This window comes from Micropterus salmoides, unplaced genomic scaffold, assembly GCF_014851395.1.
Source record: "Micropterus salmoides isolate LMB-PRFRI ecotype aquatic unplaced genomic scaffold, ASM1485139v1 Ms_hic_scaffold_7, whole genome shotgun sequence".
In the NCBI taxonomy this organism is placed as follows: Eukaryota; Metazoa; Chordata; class Actinopteri; order Centrarchiformes; family Centrarchidae; genus Micropterus; species Micropterus salmoides.
The window spans coordinates 12,089,638-12,114,429 of NW_024044459.1; the positions used below are offsets into that span (position 1 = coordinate 12,089,638).

At 39.3% G+C, this 24,792-nt stretch overlaps 1 protein-coding gene across 1 annotated transcript; it reads left to right on the plus strand.

Annotated features, from left to right (window-relative positions):
* The first annotated feature begins 16,999 nt into the window (after positions 1 to 16,999).
* On the plus strand, positions 17,000 to 23,724 carry LOC119892282 (A disintegrin and metalloproteinase with thrombospondin motifs 14-like). The gene is made up of 3 exons (XM_038704468.1): positions 17,000 to 17,562; positions 20,907 to 21,024; positions 22,602 to 23,724. The coding sequence occupies exons 2-3, from the start codon at positions 20,931 to 20,933 to the stop codon at positions 23,084 to 23,086; spliced, it is 579 nt and encodes a 192-aa protein (XP_038560396.1). The 5' UTR covers positions 17,000 to 17,562; positions 20,907 to 20,930; the 3' UTR covers positions 23,087 to 23,724.
* The last annotated feature ends 1,068 nt before the right edge of the window (positions 23,725 to 24,792 follow it).

Genomic DNA, 24,792 nt, shown 5'->3' on the forward strand with positions numbered 1-24,792 from the left:
CAAAATGTTATATTTGAGGCATGTTTCCATAATTATGTACTCACGGCTTTTAATTCATAAATTATTCAACTCAACATTGGTATTTAGTGAGTCGTCTCAACTGTTGAATTTAATGTAATATTGTACTCAACCGGTTAATTATGCTTTCATTTCACTGATGAATTAATAATGGTCACCATAAAATAATGTCATGAAAACACATCTCGTGTTATGGGAAAATATCATTGTAAATACTTTCTCCCATATATTTTACATGAAATTCTTCTACAAACTCTATATAATAGGACAAAATAAATCAATATATCAGTAACATACAATATATTACAGTCCAACTGAAGGTGAATTTAGATTTTGTAATTGATTAGCATTCTTCCTAAAGCCTCTTTCTTTCTATTTTAGAAACATGAACACACATCTTCTCCTGCATCTCGGTTCTGATGACCTACCAAACAAATATTGTCTAGGAACAGCGCACTCATTACATCAGTTACAGGCTAGTTAGCAAATTAGCTAGTGAACTGTAGCATACAAAATTGTTTAAAAACATGCTGGCAAATGCCATTTTGGTCTGTTCAGCCCAATTTCCATCTCAGCACTCTATCATAATCTATAATATTGATTTCATACTCAGACCTTAGGGAAAAGTCAGCACATTATTTTTTACCAGTTATCCAGCAGCCTTTTATAAATAAATACACAACAAAAACGTACATCCATCCATCGTCAACAGCTTATCCTGCGTACAGGTCGTGGGCAAAAACATACACAACATTGGAAATTACTTTGACATTCTTGACTGCAAACAGGGATCATTAAATGTGATATCAGCTCAGGTTATTTTCATTACTGACTGCTCTCTTCATGGCTATAGCTCACAGATTATACTAATAATTATTGATTAAATGTATTATTTAATTACGTAAAAATATGTGTGTTAATCCCTCAAAACTAACTCCCACACAGCACCTGGGTTTTTTTTTAAAGCTGCTGCTTTTGGAATTGAACTCTCCAATCCACTCTGCTACAAAGTAAACAATGGATAATGCACAACTTTGCGCTTTCACACACATTTTAATTCAAATATGCTGTAATGTGTTCTTTTTTTTTTCTTCCTGTGGTTTGCAGATTATACCCAAGGACAATGAAACACGCTCTACTTTAATGTAAGTACATCATCCATGAAGATTCAGTGCCTGTCAACAACAACAATGTCATCCAGGAGGACACGTTTGAGTGGGCTCTGAAGAGCTGGTCTCCGTGTTCCAAGCCTTGCGCAGGAGGTAACGCATAAATTATCATCAAATTAGAAAAGAATATATTGGAATAATTTCTTACTACTTTTAAAATATGATTATCTTAATATTTCTTTTTCACTACTCCTGTTGTACGTAGGCAGCCTTCAATTTCACAGTAATAGATTGTTGTTTTTAACAGGATGAAAGTGTCATCGATCCCATCCCATTTTAGTTCATGCTACAAACATATAGGGAGCAGGGTTTCACCTCCTCCTCTCCCTCAGCAAGGCACACTCCCTTAGCACTTCTCTGCTCTTTTCTAGTCACATAACATTAGAGCTTATCTATATATAAATGGATTAGCTGGCGTCTTCTTCTGCAATAATGAAGTTAGAAGGACCATGGTCTTGTGTGATCTGCAGGGAGGAGCTCCTCTCTGTCACTCTGTTAAGACACAACTGACACATGTGGAATAAGTTTAAAAACAACACACAATATTAAACAGCAGAGATATTATTTTTAATATTAAAGTGGATGTGCAGATTTTTGATATTTCATCATCAAGGGGGGGGGGGATCTGGGTAATTGAAACTCCAGGAGAACAGCGGGGAGAGGGACAGAGAATATTATTATTATTATTATTACTTTATTTGCATCATTTATCAGAATCAGATATATAGAATTTCACCATATCATTTATAGTAGATTATCAGTGTGTTTTTGCTCGTGGCTATAGGCTTCCTACACCCACTTGTCTGAACAGCAACATGAGCACCAATGAGAACAATGACTATTTCATACACAGTCTGCCCAGACAAAAACAGTCAAAAAAAGTAGACATAGCAGAGGAACAAGAGGTAGGGAACGACAGGGAGAGGGAGAGCAGCTCGTACTGCAGTATTGATTGACAGACCCTCGAGGCAGCTCTACTCCTTCGTCCTCATGTTGGACTGAGGGCAGACTGGACGCTTATATGACTTATGATCGCATCTCGAGGCACAAGCGGTATTACAACCCAGGACAGGTCGGGGCTAACTGGTTAGCATGCTAACTTCAGTAGATATCACTGCAACACAGCACATAATTGTCTTTGACATGACGTCAACTTTTACTTCTTCACAAGCTATTGGTAATGTCTGAATGTTTTAAACTAAAATTCTGGCCAAATTTTACAAAATGTACCTTCACTGTACCTTTTTTATGGATTACACGAAGAGGTAATAAAAAATCTTTCACTTCTTTCACAGGGTTTCAGTATACCAAGTATGGATGCCGAAAGAAAGGAGACACCAAGATGGTCCATCGAGGTTACTGCGACGCCAACAAGAAGCCAAAACCCATCCGCAGAATGTGCAACCTTCAGGACTGCACACAGCTCAGTGAGTACAACAAGTGGCTTCTCTCAGCATGAGTTGAGTTGTAATTTTAATCAGCTTAATCAACAATAGTGTCTGTGGTAGAGTGGGAGTGGAGTAAAAATAAGCACCTAACACCCAAAACCTGTTCTGTTTTTTGTCAAGCTGTGAACTATAAATAACTTTCACCTCTGATGTGACGTTTTTTCAGCACATAAATCATAAGTCGTAATTGTGTCGCAGAAACAGAATTATTCCGAGTCCTGGATTTCTTTGCGCTACACAATCTATCAGTATAGGTGACTCCTAAAGAGAGTGGGGCAGTATCATTTCATTATATTGCATTGGGCATTGGTTTTCTATAAAATCAATTGAAAAATGTGTGTCTTGGCAAAACATATAAAGATCCAAAATGACCCATTGTTCAACAGAAGCAATGGCCCAATTACCAGGGGCCACGAAAAAGGTCTGTTGCTCTGTCTACGTCGTAAGTCAGTGGCCTCGCTGCCTACAGGCCTTTTCAGACGGGAAGCTATTGACACACCTAGTAATTCATTTTTCAGTGAGAGATGAGCGGTTGGAAGGGAGGCGCGAGCAATCTAACAGGCGGAGCGACAAGCTGGCGCGGTCCCGTGAAACTTTTGCTGTCATGCTCATCTCAGTTTTAATTGTGTTGAACTATTTTCTACGCACAGCACATCACAGGACAAGAGAGTGATCCTTGCTGTTTGTGAGTTTCCTGAATTATTTAACTTTTTCCTTGAAGTGATAGGGTATACCCACAATGACTTTCGCTGCTTTCTCTTGATCATTAAAAACTAATCTATATCTAATAATATATAGATCTAATAATTTTACACAGCTGGAGCACCAATCTTCGACATAGATCTACAATATTTTAGTGTACTCAGCTGAACTAAACTCACACTTGTAAACTTACTAACTCGACTAATTTAAAAGTTAGTAGTTATAATTTTGTTAAACTCTTTCAATTTCTGGGAGATATTTTAAAGAACAGTTGTACCTACAGGCATACAGCAGTGCACAGAAGCTGTTGCCATGGTTACTACCCATATAGTGCCTGGCATTTACTTGCTGAGTGCTTGTCTGCTTGTCTGTTCACATGAGGAGCGCAGTGATGGTCCAAGTAAGTACACAGGCGGAGTGTCACTCCAATGTCTGAAAAGGCCTTTACAAGGCATGTCAATCAAGTAAAAAAATGAACCACTTTCTTCTTGTTTGAATGAATCATTATAATGTACTGCTAAAAAAATGAAGGCAACAGTTCAAAGTTCAAAATCCTTACTGTACATTAATTACTTGAGAACAAAATGACGTGATGATGTTACATTGGACACTGTGACAATAAATGAGTCCTGCTAACTGACTTCAAATTCATATTGTCTCAAGAGTTATATCATCATATTGCCCATCCTGATGCCTAAAAGATTTTTCTTGCATTTTAAAATGTTCTACTACAACTACTAGTGCACAATTTGATGGAAATTTGCACACACTGGGATGATAACTTTAAAGGGCCATAACTTAGTGATCATAAGTCTATATCATTCATTCAGTACAATTAATCCTTGCACAAAGACTTAATATTCCCCTAATGGCTACTAGTAGCCTTTTGTATTTTTAACTCAGCCTTGCAGGGGTACTGGTAGGGATGTATGAATGGGTGAATGTGACGTAGCGCTTGGAGCAGCTGCAAAGGCTCTATACAAACACAGGCCATTTACCATTTATGAGAGAGATTCAAAATACAAGGATTAGTATTAAAGCAGCAGAGGCTGAAATATCCTGACTTTCTCACCGTCTTCACACATACATACTCAAAGTAGCAGGCACTCTAGTGTTATTCTCTTCTGTTGCCACCATGCTGGCGCACAACTAAGTAGTTCATTTCATGAGTGACGTTTTTCCACTCATCATTGTCAAGTACCAGTAGCTCATAAAATTATATACTGAATAGGGAAGCCGTTGACAGCAGGTTTATTTCCATAGTTGTTTGAGAAGGCGCAGATCACTCGCTTTTCCAGAGAAAATCAAAATCAGATTGGATGTCTCAGAGTTGTTGCTCCTGTGTGCCACAGGAAATTTACGTAAAGTTGGACCTTTCTCAACTTCTCCAGTCTTTCATCATGCCGGAGAACCCAGAGTGTTATTTGGAGGTTACATTAGCAATGAATGGCAGCCTGTCACTCCTCTAGAGTTTGAGTCCCTATGTTCGTCCATGATGAGTGACGCTTCAAATACTTCTTACATCTTACAGTTCCCATAATGCAATTCAATAGCATTATTCATTAGACCTTCTTGTCCGTTAAATGACCTCATCTTTTAAATCACACGCCCACCCTCCAGTTTGTAACACAGGGTTTCTGTTCAAGATGTTGAATGTCAAGTTGAAACATCATCTGATGTGTGAACTGGGGAAACGGTCTTCAGGTCATGGCGCAATGCGTGTTCTCTCCCCGCCTGTCAGTTCTTTCCTGGGGTTTCTCAGTCAAAAGGGCAGTACTTGCCATATGTGTCTCTAATGACAAAAGGATTAGTGGCTTGGAGACAATGTATGGAGGTGGAAAAATCTGATCTGGCCTTTTGTGTGTCTCTTCTTCTCATCATTTAAACATCCCTTATCTTGTTTTACCATTAACCCTGCCACTGATTTTGTTTCTCTCAATTGAGCTACTTTTTCCCATTTTTCAAAAGCTTGCCAATCAATCTTTTTCTTTCCTACTTTCTTTGCTTTCTCTGTCAACATAATTCTACATCTCCCTAAACACTCAGTCTGCCTAGGATAGGAAAAATGCCTTCAGTTACATCATGCCAAAGTGGAACATCAACCACACTTTCCCCCCATTTCTCTGCCATTAATTTAGCTGGACCTGAAAGAGTGTCATGCAAAGAATTAAGTTTTGTCCCCGATTTGTTCCCCATGTTTTTCTACTGACTCTGATCTGCTTTTACTTGCAATGGGTTTTATCATTCAAACATTCACTCTGATCTTCCCATATTGTAATATGGTCAGATCTTATCAAACACACACTAACTCTGGAGAAACTCTCTCAGCCGTATGACACTTGCATGATTGTGCACTCGTTTTCGTTTACAATTGTGTATGCTAGACACTGAAATGAGTTTCACATGAGTTTTATATATTTATCATCTCATAAAACACCCAGATATTTTCCCTTCTTAGTGGAACATAATGTTTGAAACACTTATCACATCACAAAAACTTTGGGTTACTTAACGTAATCCCCGGTTCTTTGATAACAGAGTGAGGTGTTTTACCACTACTTTCCTCCTTGCATAGGCACGAAAAGAAAACGGTCTAGAATGATATCGAAGGTTTGCAGTGTAGCCAAGCTAGCAGCCACGCAAATGTCCTGCACTGCAACTCCCCTGAACAGGGCCCACGAAGTAGTCACACCCCTTGTGGAATGAGCCATCAAGCCCTGGGGGCTGTAAACCCTCACACCTGTAGGCCAGAGATAGTCTCCACAATACAGTGGGACAACCGCTGGCGGGACACTGGCTTGCCTTTGTGGGGGAGAGTCCAAGACACAAACAGCTGAAGCATGGCCAGAGATACACCTTAACTGTAGAAAAGGCCCTCCCCTTGTCCACCAGGTCTGTAGGAAGCACAACACACTCGAGGCGCACCACTCCTCAAAAATCCGCCACTTCCACTATACAGAGAGCGAGTGGAGGAGGCTCTTGCACTCTGAATGGTGTCAATGAACTGCTCAGGTAGGCCAGCAGCATTCAGGTTCCACCTTTCACGGCCAAGCTCAGAGTGCTACGCAGTCTGGGCGGGGGTGGTAGAGTTCCTGGGACAGAAGATCCCTGCGTATGGGGAGAGGCCATGGCTCGCCTGCCAGAAGCTGGATTATCTTCACAACGTAATGCTTGGATGGCCACCGTGGCGCCACCAGGATCAGTGACAACCCCTGCTCTCTGACTCTGACCAGGGTGGGGGATATTTGGCTGAGATCCCTGAGGTGAGCGACCACTGTAGCGGAATCACTGACCGCCTGCTCCCGCAAGCATGAACATATCAGATAATCGTCTATGTACGAGAATATTCTGATGCCACTGTTCCTCAACAGAGACAGCGCTGCTTCCCACACTTGCTGAACACCATCGGTGCTAATGACAGCCCGAATGGGATGGCTTGGTATTCGTAAGATCTGCCCTGATGAGCAAACCTGAGAAATATTCTATGTGCTGGATAAATGGCGATGTTACAAACCAATCTTCCAGACGGATAGAACGGCAGACTTTGTGCGTTAAATCCTGAACGTGTATTTCGTTGGTGTTTGTTTCACACACGGAGATCTAAAATGGGGCGAAGCGATGAGCTTCCTTTCTTTGGAATGAGGAAGTAAGTAAGGAGTAAACCCTTGTTGCTCCTCCTCTGCCGGTATGTGCTGAATCCGCCCTGACCATTGACGCTAACGCACCGTTGAATCTGGGTGGTTTCATAGCGAAACTGTAGTCTGTACCCTGAGAAATAGTGGACAGAACCCAGGGGTGAACTGCGCATGCGTACCACCGACAGCGAGCTTGCCTCTGTAGACACACTGTGACGTCACCCGGGACCCAGAAGGAGCGCTCTCCCCCCAGAGGAGCGTGAGCGCCCCCTGTCGGGAATAAAGGGGCACGACCCCGTATGTTTTTGTTTGTTCTTTGCAGCATCTAGCCCTTGGCACCGAGCCTGGCTGCGAGGATGCCAGCTTTATTTCTGAACATTTTACAGGTGCTTGGTGACACTGTTATTTCTGAACATGGTGGAAGTGCTTCGGGACAATGTTGTCTGCTCCCTAATTTTGCTGCCCTGAACACGGGGGCAGAAAACCCGGAGAAGGACTGGAGAATTGACTTGACTCGCCGTAACGCATAAGTCTAAGAATAGCATGCTAACTTACAGTTATCGGACACGGTAAATTAATACAGGGTGGCTGGAGGAGCGGTTCGCCTTGACGCGGACACCACTCTGAGATTATGCTGCGTAACAGCAGAATATACTTCTTACAAAGGACTTACTGAACAAATCCAGACTAGCCGTGCAAATGGTAGACAAGGGAAACAAATGGCAGATCACATCTAGAGTATTCGCATACACTCAGTAAACGCTCTTCCTGGGCTGACAAAAGAATGCAAATGTATGTGGGATCAGAGATGTCTCTCTATCTCTTGATTGGTCTATGTTAAAACTCTCACCTACATGCCAGCAGATGTTTATTGTAACCCCTTTGACTAGTACTCACTGTTCAGCCAAAAAAAACCTGTGGCCAATGCTAATTTCTCAAAGTGAGTTGCAGTGAATCCTAAGACTCAGCAACCTATACTTTATTTCTCACATTGTCTCATCCAGTACAGTCCCAACTGTACTGAATGAGACAAGCAGGTGGGACAGGGGGACATCTGAATGTAGGCTAATCAGGAATCATATTAATACTTGCATGCAGTGCAATATATGAATTGATGCTGTTTTCAATGCGTCAGTCGAACAAATACGAGAGCATAGTTTTATGTAGCCTATTGTTATCACGTTTGTTGCCTTTTTCGAGCCAAACGCTATGCGCCAGCGTGTGGATGTGATGCGCTACTTGTAAAAACACATTATGGAAATATAACACTTATGTCATTTACAACAAGTCATATTTATTTAACTCATCGGCAGCCTGTTTAGTGAGTGGACTTTTGTAGCTTTTCTGTCAGATTTTGCCTCCTTTTCTTTCATGCAGTATGTATTAATATTAATGAGGGGCGTTTCACTGACCATGTATAGGCAACTATGGGTGTTTGAAGGGTCGGACATTGAGCTCCCTCACATGCGCCACATTTCATGTGATGTGTGATTTAAAGGAAAATTGCTTACAATTGTGTGTACGCATGGTTTTATAAGTCTGAATATTTTTCTGCATATACCATTTTTGGCTTTTGGGAGTACGTACACTTTTAGTGAGGATTCTACACAGTTTTATAAATGAGACCCCAGGAGTTTATAACTGAATTAGATTAATTAATTATTGAGTGAAAAGGTGCCACTTGCACATTTAAAGAGGTTACTTCCCCAACAAAGACACAAAGAGGAGGGAAGTCTAAATCATGCCTGTATGTATGTTGACTCAGCAGGGATGATATTAAATGAGAAATATTTATTTACATGAGAAGCAATACATAATGCCTGCGAGCCTTACTGCATTATATTCTATTTTTGTATTTTGAATTGTCACCTGCCGCCTGAATTTTGTGTTTCCCTTTATATAAATAAAGACATTTCCACCATAAATTGATGCAGAAAATTTCATCAGAATGCAGAAAAAATTAAGTCTTAATGCTCAAAATTTTCTAGAGGCGGACCCCCCACCTAATATGTTTCCCCTCCAATAAATGCACTAGAATGCAACAAAAGAGTCTCTGAACTGAAACGCATTACCTGGGAGGACATTCCTAGATACCTGGTTAGGTTTGGTCTCACAAGTTTGGCTATGATGTTGGCAAGTATGCTGATCAACCATTCTTATTCATCATTGACCATGATTATTGACTTCACATCTATATATGCTTTAAAATTCTGAACTTTTTAAATTGAGGATTGATGACTCCAACCCCTGCAGTGGGTATTGTCACACAAGGCTACTCATAAAATGCAAACCTCAGTGATACGAAATCATCCAAACTAAATTGAAAAGTTGGCCCTGTTTAAATTAATTCTGGTGGAACATCATCCATCCGGGTACATTGCGGTTGCAGCAGGCTAAGCAAGGCATTCAAGACAAGGGATCTTGAGGCGTTCCCAGGCTGGATGAGATAAAATCCCTCAACTGGGTTCTGGGTCCACCCTGGGGTCTTCTCACTTGGACGTGCCCAGAAAACCTCCAACAGAAGGCGCCTGGGAGGCATCCTAATCATATGCCCAAAACCATTTCAACTGGCTCCTTTTGACACAGAGGAGCAGCAGCTCCCAGCTCCCTCCAGAACAAAGAATAGCCACTAGTCCAGTAAAAACTATTTTATAATAATAATCTTTATAGAGCACCTTTCGAAAACAACTTACAAAGTGCTTTAACAAGTGCAAAACAAATACATGATAAAAGCAAGAAAACACTTAAGAGACTAAAATACATGTTAAAAGTAAAAATAAAACATATATAAGAATAAATACAATCAAATCAAATCCGGAAAGGCTCTCCTATAAAAGTATGTATTAAGAAGGGACTTAAAAGAGTTCACTGACTCAGCCGACCTGATTTCCTTGGGCAGGCTGTTCCAGAGCCTCTGGGCCCTGACAGCAAACGCTCTGTCCCTTTAGTTTTCTGTCGAGACTCTGGAACAGACAACAGACCTCTGCCTGAGGATCTCAAGGCTGGTGCTGGTGCGTATGGGACTAAAAGGTCAGAGATATAATAGGATGAGAGGCCATGAAGAGATTTAAAAGTAATCAATAAAACTTTAAAGTCTATTCTAAAACATACTGGGAGCCAGTGTAATGAAGCTAAAATAGGGGTGATGTGGTCATATTTCTTTGTTCTGGTTTGCCTGGCTTCTGAGTTCTGGACAGTCTGGAGTCAATCAATAGATTTTTGGGATAAGTACATCTGTGCGTCATCAGCATAAATATGAAAAGAAACACTGTGTTTCTGCTATGTGTCCAAGGGGGAAATATAATGGGTTCTAAGTCTGACCCCTGAGGCACTATTTAACTGAACAAAATAAAGACAGACACACAGAACCTCCTGTTGGACAGGTACAATGAAAACCATTCTAAGGCACTACCACACCCATTGCCTCAATCTATCTAACATGATGTTTTGATCAATTGTGTCAAATGCAGTGCAGGTCAAGGAGTACTAGGACTGAGCACATGCCATCATCAGCAGACATGCCAGGTCATTGCAGAGCAGTCTCAGTGCTGTGCTACTTAACCAGAAACGTTTCAAATATTTTGTTATTTTCCAGTACAGAGAGCAGTTGTTTCAACACTATTTTCCCAAATATTTTCTATAAAAGTTAGTTTAGAAACTGATCTAAAATTTTGAGGGCGTAAGGGGTCTGAACCGTTTTTTTTAAAGTGGGTTTACGCAAGCAGTTTTAAAAATGAGGGACGCAACCAGTAGATAGGGAGCTGTTCAGAAATAGCCCATGATTGTCAAATACTATATGAACTTGATGATGTAACATTTCAAAACATTTTCTATTATGAAATGAAGATGTAAAGGATTATGCAGCTTTGATAGAGGTATGTTACCTTTGAGAACTTTCTCATTTTTTCCTTTGACTGACTTTGTAATTTAGTATCTAAGTCAGTAAGTGTGAGACAGACCTTTGAAAAGTTTGCCAGATTTTCTTTTGTAAATCATTGCTAGACTCCATACTGTTATGGGTGTGGTGTGGGCACAGAGTGGACCCAAACGCTACTTAAAGGATTAATGGGTTTATATTTTTGGGGAAAGAAAGGGGTTGAGGGAGAGGTGGATGCCGGGGAAATGTAGGCACAGGGAACCGAGGAGACTGGGACCAGAGAGCCGAGGGACACTGGGGCAGAGGAAGAGAAGAGGCACGGGAGAACAGGGAGGACGCCGTGGGGGAAGTCCAAAGGGAGAGGGCAGGTGAGCGAGCCCAGCCAACTTGACTGAGGACGAGGGTGAGCGAACAGGGAAAAACAGAATCACAGACAAAAAAAGGGAGAAATAACCAGGACACTCACCGTCAGCCGGGCTGCCACCGCAACACATACCATGCTTCATGACCTCGCACCTTTCTTTAGCTCAAAAAGGACTGAGATTTCAGGCTTAAGAAAAGGTAGAAGAGATAAGAAATGTCAAGGAGGAAATTTGGGACAGTTTGTCTGAAGAAGATAAGTTTAACGCACTGATAATGTAGAGCAATACATACTATTAAAGGGGCTATATGTAGTTTTTGAATAAAATCAATAATCAATAATTCTTTACTCCCTATTTATCAACGGGCTTTAACCTGACTTAGAAATGAACCTGTTTTTCTGTTGCTTGGAACAGCCCCTATTCTGCTTCTTATGTGAAGGAATCTGGGTCGGGTTCTCTGCATGCACACTCCCGAGCCACTTGCTGACTACAGCGACAACACGGAGCTAACTAAATGGAGTCCACTAACAAAACAAAACAACCTGCTCCCAGCACAACACAGACTCCAACAAAAACTCCATCTAAAGAAAAAAAACTAAAACAAGGTTTTATATGCTGAAGCCCATGAGGCCGAATGAGAATCAAATCAAATGGTGAACGTAAGACAGGCTTGAGTCGTGGAGAAACCTCAGCTTTGTTTTGACAAAGCTGACACAGAGTTGGCTTTTATCCTGATCCATATTACTATCCTGTGTACCTCTTGTAATATGTCAAAGTGTTGATTTTAGCTTGCAAGAAATGGAGCGATTTGTTTATACTAGCCTATACTGATGCAGGGCATCAGCAGCCAGATACATTAGCACGGATCTGTTGCTGTTTGCTCCATAACGTTCAATTTAGATTTATTGTTGTTTCACCGATACTCAGGTACACAGATTCTCCACCCTCTGTGTCGAATTATGCTCGCTCATTAGTTTGAGCATGCATACGAGCACACCGTTGGTTGCAGTCTAAACACTCCACCGCTAGTGGTCGTTGAAAACTATGTTTAACTTTAGTCAGTCTTACAGTATGATGCAGGTTAATCAATCTGACTAACTTCTTTACTCCCTATTTATCACGGCTTTAACCTGACTTAGAAATGAACCTGTTTTTTCTGTTGCTTGGAACAGCCCCTATTTGCTTCTTATGTGAAGTAATCTGGGTCGGTTCTCTGCATGCACACTCCCGAGCACTTGCTGACAGCGACTCGAGTACAAGCACGTATTATCTTCTTTAACACCTAGGTACGACAGTTCAAAGAGGTACTCACAACATGCTCATGGCTCAGTCTCTTTGACACTTTTCTTCTCAGACAGTATTCTTTAAAAAAGCCAGCAGCCCTGAAAACAAAATGCAGACAGTTTGTCAGTCTTAACGAGGAGCTCTCTAACTTTCTTTACATCATGTACTTCTGAAAAACTACAGCCTCTAAATGTTTTATGTTGGTGTGTAAACAGCAGAGGCTAAATCACACAGCCCTAGAAATCCAGAAGAATTTCATACAACCTGAGCCTTACATCTGTGGTTTGGACCACTATTTGTTAGTAATAATTACATTGCGCTCTCTATCAATCAAAAAGTTAATTACTAAAATCTGGGAACATGGCAGTATAGCTAAAAAGAATCTCATGGGTCATTTTGAGTACTTCCAAATATATTCAAAGAAATTCTCCATTACCTACGCACTGTCATTATCATGTATAAAATATTAATACACTCTCTCTCTCTCTCTCTCTCTCTCTCACTCACACTCACACACGCACACGCGCACACACACACACACACACAATATCCTGGACAAATTCACATCATTAGGAAAGACAACAGTCATACAGAAGATTTATGTTAATGTTTTAATTTGCTTTATGCCAGTATTGATTAATCATGGGTGAAAGGAATTTAAAGAAATCCCCCACAAAAATGTGTCAGTCACTTAGCAGAGTGTATTAAGGAGTCTACTAGCATTTAAATGGATTTGTTGCTTTATGTGGAGGAAGCGTCAGCAGAATCCTGACCTTCTTTGCTCAAGTCTCAACTTCTCAGAGAAGTTTGGAAACAATCCGTCTGCATTCAGCGCGCTCAGGCTTTGTGTTTAGCAAACATTTCACAGCTGCATGCTAATCTTCGTAAGTATTTTTAAATTCTATTTTCTATCCAGAGTTAATGAGTGATGTGTTGAAGCTATTCACTCAATGCATCACTTATCATCATGCCTGCCTTTTGTTAATCCAGTGAAAGGAATTATTTACCATCTCAACAGCCTGGATTTGATTTCAGGTCCATAAATATTGTGAGGGATTTGTCTCTAATTTACCCAGAGTTTGTTTTCATAAGTCTGTGAAAGCTTTCAGAAGACATCAAATGAATTACAACAAAAGTGAAAGAAGATAAAAGACATGTAGCTGCATGGAGTACTCTGCAACCCAGTTGCCACTGACAAGGCATATCTAACCAGGAAGCAGTGTTGTCTATTAAAATATAAATCTTTATTATTCAGAAATATAGTTTGGTTGAGTAACACCTTCAAACACAAGTAAACAGGTTGGTTGACACTCAGCGAGACATTAATGATCACACACTCCATCTGATGGCATCCATTAGCTTAAAGTGGCTCTGAGTGTATACAGGAGCGTGTACTGTATATCTTTAATTAGCCTCTTAAAGTCCTAAGCACATCACGCTTTGACTAATTGTAAATCTAATCATACAGTTTGTAGTAGTGATTACGCTGTATTTCAGAAAAGAATAGGTCAGTCAGCTAATTAAATCGCAGCATGTGGAGGATCAAGGTAGAAGTAGCAAATGCAAAAGCAAAGACAATTAATGAATACATAGTAGACGGCGCATTATTAAATAACATTATGCAATTCTGATCTACATTTCTATATGGGATGTTGAAATCAATCACTGGAGTGTATATGCTGTAACTTCGGCTACAATTGAAGTTTGTTTGTCTGTCACTGATTTTTTTAATATGATGGTATAGAAATTATTGTCATAGTAGTTAGTAAAGTTCTCAATAAGGATTTTTTATGACCCTATTTATTCTTGTAGAATGAAGTTGATTTTCTTTTTTACTAAAATTGATTTACTGACCTCTTGTCATCACTGCTGATTGTAAACTAGTATATTCAGTGCTCATTCACTATAAATGAAGCATTTATTTGACCTCTGAACTGTTTGTTGTGTTAGTTTGGTTGTTTTACTGCGTAGAAACAACCAAAATTTATTCTTAGGACATACCATGATTTTGTAAAAATTTAATTTTATGATGCAAATGTGCTGACTGTAGATGTGAAAATAGTATGTAATAGTTACAGAGCCCACAAGCCCACTGTCTCTGAAAGACAGATCCGCATATATACGCTTGTCTCTTCTGTGAAACGATGATGATGAACTGGTTGTGGTACACTGTGGGCCCTATGAAATCTGTAAAAATTTTTGCCTGATACCGTTTCATTTTTCCCCAAATTCCATGCTTTCTGTTTTAATATTTTTGAATTCTGTGTTATAAAATTTAAGCACGTTTTGTCATCAGAAAGAGTGTTTAATCGTGTGGTGGATGAAACAATTTAATAAGAAAATATTACAAATGGAATCAATATGAATTTTATGTATCATGCATATGGGCATATCAAAATGTGCAATAATTTTTTTGGACAATTCACAATTAATGTATTGTAACAATAGGATATTAAAATACTATACTACAATTTACAATGAATGCATTAGTGCAATACTTGTATTGTGAATTGTCCCGTATCAAATTTTTTTTTCAAGTTTATTATTTGACAGGCAGTATATGCTGCTGAACACCCTGTGTGAGTCTGATGGAGGCGACTCTCCTCCTTGAGCTTGACAAGACCTAAGATTTTTTCTAAAGGAATTACACACGGTAGCTCTGCTTTAATCTTGAAAAGCTGCAGAGCTGCAGTCCCTATTTCATTAGTCAGTGAAACTTATACTGTACATTTACATCTAAACTGAGCCTGATTTGACTGTCAATCTCACAGTCGAATTAGGCTGGGTCATTAGTGCGCATGTGTAGGCGAAGCGTGTACATGTGAAGTGGCAGAAGAGGAACGCTTGCTAAGGAGACGGAGCTCCAACTTCGCTGGTGTTGTGCCGAGTTGTCCGCACCTCGCGGGACTTTATCACTGTTGATGAACCACACTAAGAATATTTTATCATTTTTGAACAGCCGGCTGCTTGAAATAGACCCGCGAGGAACCACGACGTGCATGCAGTTGTCGGCAGCATGGAATGCACGCAAAACTCTGCACAAGACCGGTGAATGACAAGCAAAGCAAGAGAGAGAGAGAGAGAGAGAGAGAGAGAGAGAGAAAAGGGTCTTGAAAAAACCTCAGTTTAGCTGTGAATTTACAGTGCAAGTTGAATGAATAGAGACTGCAGCTCTGCAGCTTATCAAGATTAAAGCGGAGCTACTGTGCTGGTGCTCTGTCTCTCTTCCTCTTTTACAACACACACACACATGCTTCGTCCACACAACACGCACTTTAAAATGATTTTTTAAAAGCTTCTTTCTTTTCACATTTTTATATACAGCATTATATGTTGATATTTATATCATAATAGGATGTATATTAACCGACAGCTCTATGTAAATCAGAGCAACCCCATAAAGTCAAAATGGCATAATCCTCGTTTCAAAACAATAACATTTCATAAAGATTTGACTGTGAGACTGGCAGTTGAATCAAGCTTCTTCACATCTAAGACTATCTTGGGTCACCTATACCCCAAACAATGAGAAAAAAGCATCCCCCTCTCTATTTTTCCTCCTCTGTCCTTCAGCAAATTTGTGTGTGACCACGCCGTTGGGCTCCCTTCTTGACGTCATGGACTGATTTCTGTAGCAAAAGACTTCCTTCAGCGCAGTTTACTACATGCATTCTGAATACACTGCTCTCTGCCCCACCTTGCAATACAACACCAGGCGGTCATATCATCGTTGAGCTAAAACTGGAAGTTTGCTTCAGCTGTGCTAGCTAGTTGCTGCGTTTTTTTGAAAATGGCCTTTTGTTGTTAATAGCTTGTTGTCGTCTTCTTTCTTTTATTGATGCCCAAATTTGTGAGCAATGGGGATCCAGCATGTTATAGTTGCTTTTTTCCATGAGTTAATTTGTTCTCCAACCACCACCAATATCAAACCATTTATCTTTAGCCGAATAATGATTAGAGTGATTAGTCTTTTTTTTTTATCTTGGTAATGGAATTTAATTCAAATACTTAACTTAGAGTTTTGAGGTATTTGTACTTTACTTTATATGAGTATTTCATTTTATGATACTTTATACCTCTACCCAACTACAGTTAGAGGGAATGTTGTACTTTTTACTCACCTTGATTTATTCATTTATTTGTTACTTTTCAGATTAAGATTTTACATAAATAATATTTGAGCAGTTTATAAAATACATTTAACTAGTGGCACCCACCATTTTTGAGTTGTGACGTCTTACAAAAGAGCCGATGTCTGTTAGTTGTAGCAGTTCCACCAAAAAGTGATTCCACCTCTAAACCTCTCACATGGTTTAATTTAAATAATGAGGCTCATAGAAGGAACTTATTTAATCATTCTGTAAAAAGCACAGATGAGAGAAAAGTAAAAATAATAATGAATACAGATTTGTCTAGCAGAAGTTTTTCTTTTTTTTCTTTTTTCCTCTCCCATTAATATCTTACTACCCCCAGATTTTATGATATTTATATTGTGACCCTTTGGAGGGGCCCGACCCTTAGCACTCCTACCAAACTATATATAAAGTAGTTAAAACTGCTCCACCTTACCAACAGTAAGATACACGTTGATGCATCAGTATTGACAATCTAATAGTGTCATATATAATAAAATATTAGTCACACAGGACATTGTACTGCAGAATAAGAACTTATACCTCTTATTCTAAGTAGGATTATGTAATTTACTCAACGATTTTTACATTCTTGTAGTGGTACTTTAATTTTTTAAAGATCTAAATACTTCTACCTCTGTCCTTAAATATGTACCTTTTTGTTATGACATAACCTAATTAACCTGCTTTATATCCTAAGTAACCTCCACACTTTGAATTGTCCAGATGGATCTCAGAGGAATGGGAGCACTGTACCAAAACCTGTGGCAGCCTGGGCTTTCAGATCCGGACGGTTCGCTGCGTGCAGTACCTGCACGACGGTACCAACCGCTCCGTCCACAGCAAGTACTGCAGCGGGGAGAAGCCAGAGAGTCGGAGGCCCTGTAACAGAGTCCCATGTCCTGCCCAGTGGAGGACCGGAGCGTGGTCAGAGGTTCAGTATCCACATGATCTGTTTGAAAGAAATTGAAAGAGATCACATGGCTCCAGTTAGAGGTTAATCTCTGTCCTTCTTTGGTGTGTGGATCATTTAGTTTCACACAGACTTGAAACACTATTCAATGCTCCCTCTCAAAAACAGTTTTACAATGTTTCAAGTACAAGTTGGCTCTTCATCAGGTACAAAGGCATGTTGCGAGTCCTGAAAGTGTGGATCATTTAGCCACCAATCTATGATTCTTTCTGATTTATTTTTATGCCATCTGGTTTCCAGTTAACTAATGTCAGTCTAACCATCGGCTTACCCTTCTCTGCAGATTTAAATGCAGCAGCATCTTTAATGTGCAGATATGACATGATTTCACTATGAACTTGACAACATATCATATAAAATAAAACATAAGGCATCTGATATTTAATTAGAGTGGTGTCACATCTCATCTGAAAATACAGCAGTTTTAGCTCCTCCATTTCACTAAACAAGACCTTTTGAATCCATCGAAAAATCCAATAAATCAGACGTCCAACTGAGTGGTGGTGAGCATGTAAAAACTAATGAGGTGCAACTCTTCATGTCAGACTCAAATAACTTTCAGTAGTTAATTTGTGTGAGAGATTTTAGATAACATGGTCAATCTCCATGTAGGAATATAGCTGTATATATACATATTTGAGTATATATACTTAAACTCTGTTATATATAGAGTGTGTACAATAACAATATCCAGGGAAGGTTAAAATGAATGGCAACTGGACTGTTTTGTGTAAATTGTAGTGTTATTCATTTGTGAGTTAACAGTAGATGCTTGTGGATGCATGGATTCTTAATAATAAATGAATCATAAAAATAATTTTTACATAGCTTCTTCCAGGGGTTTTAACTTTATTGATTTAATAATAATAATACATTTTATTTCTATAGCGCTTTTCAGGACACTCAAAGACACTTTACAGTTAAAAGCAGAAGTTATGTACATTTAAAACCGATTAAAAACATAAATAGCATAATATAAAACATACAAACAGTAGATAAAAACATGTGGTGGGGAAATACATAAGAGCAAGTGGCAACCATATAAATAACAAAATAACAAACAGCAGCAGGTGTAAATAACATTATTTGATGTTAAAAGCTAGTCTAAAAAGGTGGGTTTTGATAAGTGATTTGAAAGAGTCCATGTTGCTGCAATCTCGGATGTGTATGGTTAAGGAGTTCCAGAGGGAGGAGGCTGCAATGATGAAAGCTCTGTTGCCCCAGGTACGGTGCTTGGTCCTGATTTGTGGTGAGAGGAGGTTAGTGTCAGAGGAGCAGAGGTTGCGGGAGGGATTGTGGTGGTGGAGCAGGTCTGTGAGGTAGGAAGGGGCCTTGTTATGGAGGGCTTTGTGTGTGAGGAGGAGGATTTTGTACTGAATGCGTTGGGGAACAGATTTATCTTGGATCTTGGAGAGTTTATTCAACATTTTACCATTTAAGATTTTAATTCGCTCAGTTTTATTTGAGAACATTTGGGCTACAGCCGCTCTCAGGAGTTCAACAGATTTCAGACTAATTGTCTTCTTGACATTTTCCTTCAGTCACAGAGATATAAAGCAAGTCTAAAAACAGCAACTAAGGTCATATCAAGAAAGACTGATGGTGTGTTTGCTGCTTTGGGTTCATCCATCACTGATCGCCCCAGGAATTGATTGTTACATTTTTTACACAGCACAAAATAGCAACTTGATTTACAGTTTTACATAATCTTTTTCTATTTATGTATCTAAATAAGGACAAGGTGTGCTTGTATACAAACTAGTGTGTGCAACCTGTTCTCCGATAACGTCTGAAGTATTCATACCTGTTCTCAAAACTTTAAGGCAAGGTGAAGCCTGCTGTCATAGACACAGATTAATAGCTTAAATGGCGATACACACTTTCAGACAGTTTTTCTTTAAAGGTACAAATGTTGTTTGTACACTTAAAAAGTGACAGAAGTAGTTGTGCGAAAAATACTCTGACGACAACACTCAGTTTGAAGCATAATGGTCCTTTTACATCCACCACTGAGGTTGACTTGTTAACTTGTCATCTACTGTATAAATAAGCAAGAAATCCCAAAAACTAGAATGTAGGGGAAGATTTTGGCCATATCCCAAGAAACATACTATTTTTTAGTTTGGTTTCAGTTGTATAGATTTTTTTATAAACAGCAATGTCTATTAAATCTACATTTTTATGGAAATAAGTATTTATAAAGGTTCAAGTAAATACTGTCCAGGGAAATATCAGTATTATATTAGGAAGCTGAGGATACACCCTTTAATCAATCTTGTCAGCTTAGCGTAGCTTAGCATAGCATAAAGACTGGAAACAGGGGGAAACAACTAGCCTGGCTCTTTTCAAAGTTCAAAAGTACATCTACCAACAGCACTGGCAGGAAGCTGCATGCCATTTTTTAACTAATTTACACTTGCGCATACAATTCCTCAGCCATAAGGCAATGTAGAAGGTAAAAAGACTGGGTTGAAACCTAGTATATGCTGGACTTTGTATGGTCACTGTGCTTCTGAGGACCGTTGTAATTTGCCAATGGTGTAACTTCTCACCTCACCTCTGATCCACTTCACTTCTGTGCCTACCTGTAAGTTATTAAGTTAAAAAATGAAGTTATAAATATAAAGTTGAGCTGCCACCTCTTCAGCCAAGTTTTAGAAAATCCATCCAGAGATTGTAAATCTGCTGTCTGCTGTTTAAAGTAAAAAGTATCATCATTGTAACCAATGGCAACATAAGTTTCCATTTATCCATTGGACAAAATGTCTTGGTGTTGTTTCCTGTGCACACTAATAGAGAAATCCACTCTCAAAGGGCACAGCAAAACATTTTGTTTCCAGGTGGAGAGTGAACTTCAAGTCAGCTCGTTATCCAACCCAGTTATCCTGTCATTTACTGTTGCCTGTGTGACTTGCTTCCATTCATATCAGCTCTGTGTTATATGTTAATAAGTATAATGGTGACTTTTTAGTCCCCAGATCTCTTTTCAAGGAACTAAAAGTTTCCTTCAGCCCACTGTTGTGTGCGTTTCCACCGTGGTCTAAAGACCTGCGAAGATTACCAGCTGACGTAGGCTGTAGGCCTACACCGCACAAAGCGATGGACAGGCATCATTAGCTTATTAACATATTTGTGTGGGAGTAGCCTATAATGAAGAGACACGATAGTTTGTTACAAATTTAATAAAAAACTGGGTAAAGCCATCAAGTTCTTAAAATAACTCCAGCACAGAGAAAGCAACACAAACATGAAATTTATTTACAAGATTAGCTTATGTTATGGCTTATGTTTGCACTCTTCCACAGTGCTCCGTGACCTGTGGAGATGGGATGGAGAGGCGTCTGGTCACTTGCCGGATTGGAGATCAATGTAATGGAGAAAAACCTGAAACTGTGAGACCGTGTAGGCCAGGACCCTGCCATGGTAAGCACATCATTCATTAAGAACAGAAGGTAAACATATCTTTTCAAGACCAACTGTCATCACACAGCAGTTTCTAACAATAACCCTATTGTTATTTCTGCTTCTTTTTTAAATGAAATTTAATTGACTGAATGTAAGCCAAAGACACACCGCACATATGAAAAGCAAAACGTACATAAACATGTTAATAACTAAAAATCATTTTATGTATTAAAAAAGTTAAAATACTCAATTAAAAATGTTGAACGTTACAGCAGACTAACATTATCAGCATTTGCATGGAATACTGGAAGAAAGGCCCTGCCGCTGAAATCTAACTCTCTTACAAGTTTTTTATCTGGACATAACAGTGAATGAAATGCAGTTCATGCGCAGATTTACTGGAAAAATCTGCACAACAATATTAACAATTAACATTACATAGTCTCGCTTTAACCATCATCCTAGCATTCATTTTTGAAAGAGCATCCTCTATTCATTCTTTTATGTCAATGTATGCCATGCTTTTTGCAGCTATTTTGATAAAACATAAAGGCGACTTTTATATTTGCAGCTTAGATAGGGGGATAAACTAGGATGCAAATAAAACACATTCTCTCCTAATTAGGAGAGTGCATTAAAGTACACACTGAAATGTTTTACTTTCAGGGCAGGTTCAAATTAGAGGGCTTTATTGAAAGCTGAGAAAACAGTGATGTGTCCCAGTGCCATAATACCAATACTATAGATGCACCAATCGATTGGCTGCTGACCGTTATCGGACGGTTTTCAGCTAAATTGGCATGCTGCGTTGCACAGTGTTTACCATCATGCGCACAGCGGCTCTGACAGTAACCACCTTTTGTGACAGACACACACACACACTCTAAAACATGTAGTCAGCGTGGAAACTCTTCACTGTGAGTGAAGTAGATACCACAGTGGCAATTTGTAATTGACAATTACTATATGCAGTAATACATATATACATACACACACACACACACACACACACACACACATATATACAGTATATGTACACTTTGCAGTTTTGTACTAAAAGGAAGTGATTCAATTCAGGGACAAATAAAGTCTTTTGAATTTAATTGATTTTTCAAAGGATTTATTACTTATTTTGGTGCCATAAAAAACAGGTCAATAGCTTTACTTGATGCAGACCTATAACGGGTGCATAAATACAGTAAATCAGTGTGTTTTTGCCTTTATACTGTATGAGTCACAACCAATAACCCTAAATTTTGCCAGGTATTTGTCTTTTAGAGAAACAGATGCTTATGAACGTTACTCTAATGTAATGCTAACGCTAATACATGAGAGGCACACACTCTGGCTAACTGCTTAGCATTAGTATGTACAATAGTATGGAACTGGGACACAGCTCTTGTCTAAGCAGACTTCAGTAGAATGTGGCTGAAATGTACTTATTCTCTGTTTTTTGTGCCATAAACACTTAGGCACAGCTGTCAGTTTCTGATTAAAAGCAACTCCTCAGTGCTCTGAAATGCATCCAAGGCCACCACCCACTTAGTGTTGTCTGACATACGCTGAGCTGACAGTATATGCTCTTTGTCTTTCAGATGAGCCCTGTAATGGAGACAAATCCATCTTCTGCCAAATGGAGGTTCTTGCACGATACTGCTCAATTCCAGGCTACAACAAACTGTGCTGCGACTCCTGCAGCAAGCGCAGTGGAGCTCTGTCTCTGTTCTCAGAGGCAGCTGAGACGGAGGAGCATGTCCGCTTTGGATCAGCCTCCCAGCTGCTAGAGACATTAACAGCCTCTGTAGCAGCCAACGGTACTCGCAGTGGCAAACAAGGCTCAGGCAAAGGATCGGCCACATCAGGCAATGCTGCAAAACACATCACCACACCTGGCCCGCTTAAGAAAACCCCATCGAAGATCACTACAGCACCAAGGCGGGTTCCACGACACATTGGTTTCACTGGCAGGAAGCTGCATGCTATGGTACCCTCCCCGCTGGCAGATCATACTGTGGGTCAAAGGTCGAGCAGCTTGACAGATAGTGGGTGGCCTACAGAATATTCTGAAGTGGAGAGATGAAAGTGATGCCCTTCCCCTTAAGGACTCCTAATGTACAGTAGATAATCCAGCTTCATCCTGAGTCTTTCCTGGCAAACCACAAAGAGAGAAACAGAGAAAGAAAAGTGCTGGTTCACTTTGTTGTTAAGAATTGCCCTTCCCTTCTGTCCCTGATATGGACGTCAAATATGACTTTGACATTTTACAGAAAGCTCCCAGAGCATTTGAATACTTTACTTTATATTGAAAGGAGAAAATATTACAATTATTTCAAGATAAAGGGACACAGGGTCTGGAGGGAATTTTCATCCATGTTGAATGAAAAGTTTAATAAAACACAGCTTTGGTAGTTTAAAGTGAACAAAAACAAAATAGTCAAACGACAGATTAATATGTAAATGCAATAATGAAAATAAGCATCTATTCTGCTACACTGGCTCCAAACTTTTAACATCTCAGTATTAGAAAGAAAGCTGATTCAAATATAGATATAGAAATATATACAGGAACTGGTACTGAAACACATCTTGCACTTCAAGTCAAAAAGTCACAACACAACCTGAGCGTAGTTACATTCACCATGTTCACCTCCCTGTAAAATCTCTAGACTGTCACCTTTGAGCTGGATGGGTTTAGTTTGCTATGAATTTGAAGTGGAAGATGACACAAAAGTTTTGAAGATCTAAAATGGATCATCTGATGCCCTTTTACTTGAACGTTACAAACTGCCATTTTTCTTGCCAAAAGAATGTAAGTATGAAGCTTGACTTAACAGAAAACTGTCCCAGTACTTACAGAGTCACTGCATATACAAAATCAAACACCGGACTTTATATCGTCACATATGTAAAGTGGCCAGGGATACACCATTAGTTTGGTTTCAGTTGTATAGATTTTTTTATAAACAGCAATTATTATAAGATAATTAAATCTACAGTTTTATGGAAATAAGTATTTATAAAAGGTTCCTGTAAATACTGTCCAGGGAAATATCAGTATTATATTAGGAAGCTGAGGATACACCCTTTAATCAATCTTGTCAGCTTAGCGTAGCTTAGCATAGCATAAAGACTGGAAACAGGGGGAAACAACTAGCCTGGCTCTTTTCAAAGTTCAAAAGTACATCTACCAGCAATAAAGCACACTAACTAATAAGCTGTATTTTTTTTTGTTTTGTTTAATCTGTACAAAACAACACAAATGTGATGTGCTAAGTCAAGCTAACTGTCTCCTTGCTGTCAGTTTATGTTTAACTGCAGACAAAAGAGTGGTATTGTTCTTCTCCTCACATTTCCTGGCCAATTATTCCTCCTATACACATTACTTCATCTCAACATTTGAATGGTGCTTGACCTATTTGATTCTTTGCATTGCCCTCCTTGTAAAAGTTACTGCTCAGAAAGATTGAAGTTGTTAGATTGAAGAAGGGAACTAAGACAAATATTTAACAAGTGTTCTCAATACTGTATGCTATATACAGTGGGCTCTTGTTCAGCTTGAACAGACAAAAAACGAAGTAAAACTTCACTATGCAACTGAAATTTATTGTGAAATTTCTATGTTGATGTGACCATGAAATATACAACACTCATGTTGAAATGCTATTAAATGTTGGATTTGCAGATTATTTTTGTAGTGACATATGCTATCTAACTTCAAACACTTAAAGCTTCATTAAGAGTTTTTTGACCACTAGGGGGCAGAAAGACTCCCAAACAAACACAGTA

Bases quoted from the DNA above. Each gene is read 5' to 3' on its own strand.
- LOC119892282 (XM_038704468.1), top strand. From the start codon at position 20,931: ATGGAGAGGCGTCTGGTCACTTGCCGGATTGGAGATCAATGTAATGGA. The intron at 21,025-22,601 runs GTAAGCACATCA...TTTGTCTTTCAG, and splicing joins TAGGCCAGGACCCTGCCATG to ATGAGCCCTGTAATGGAGAC.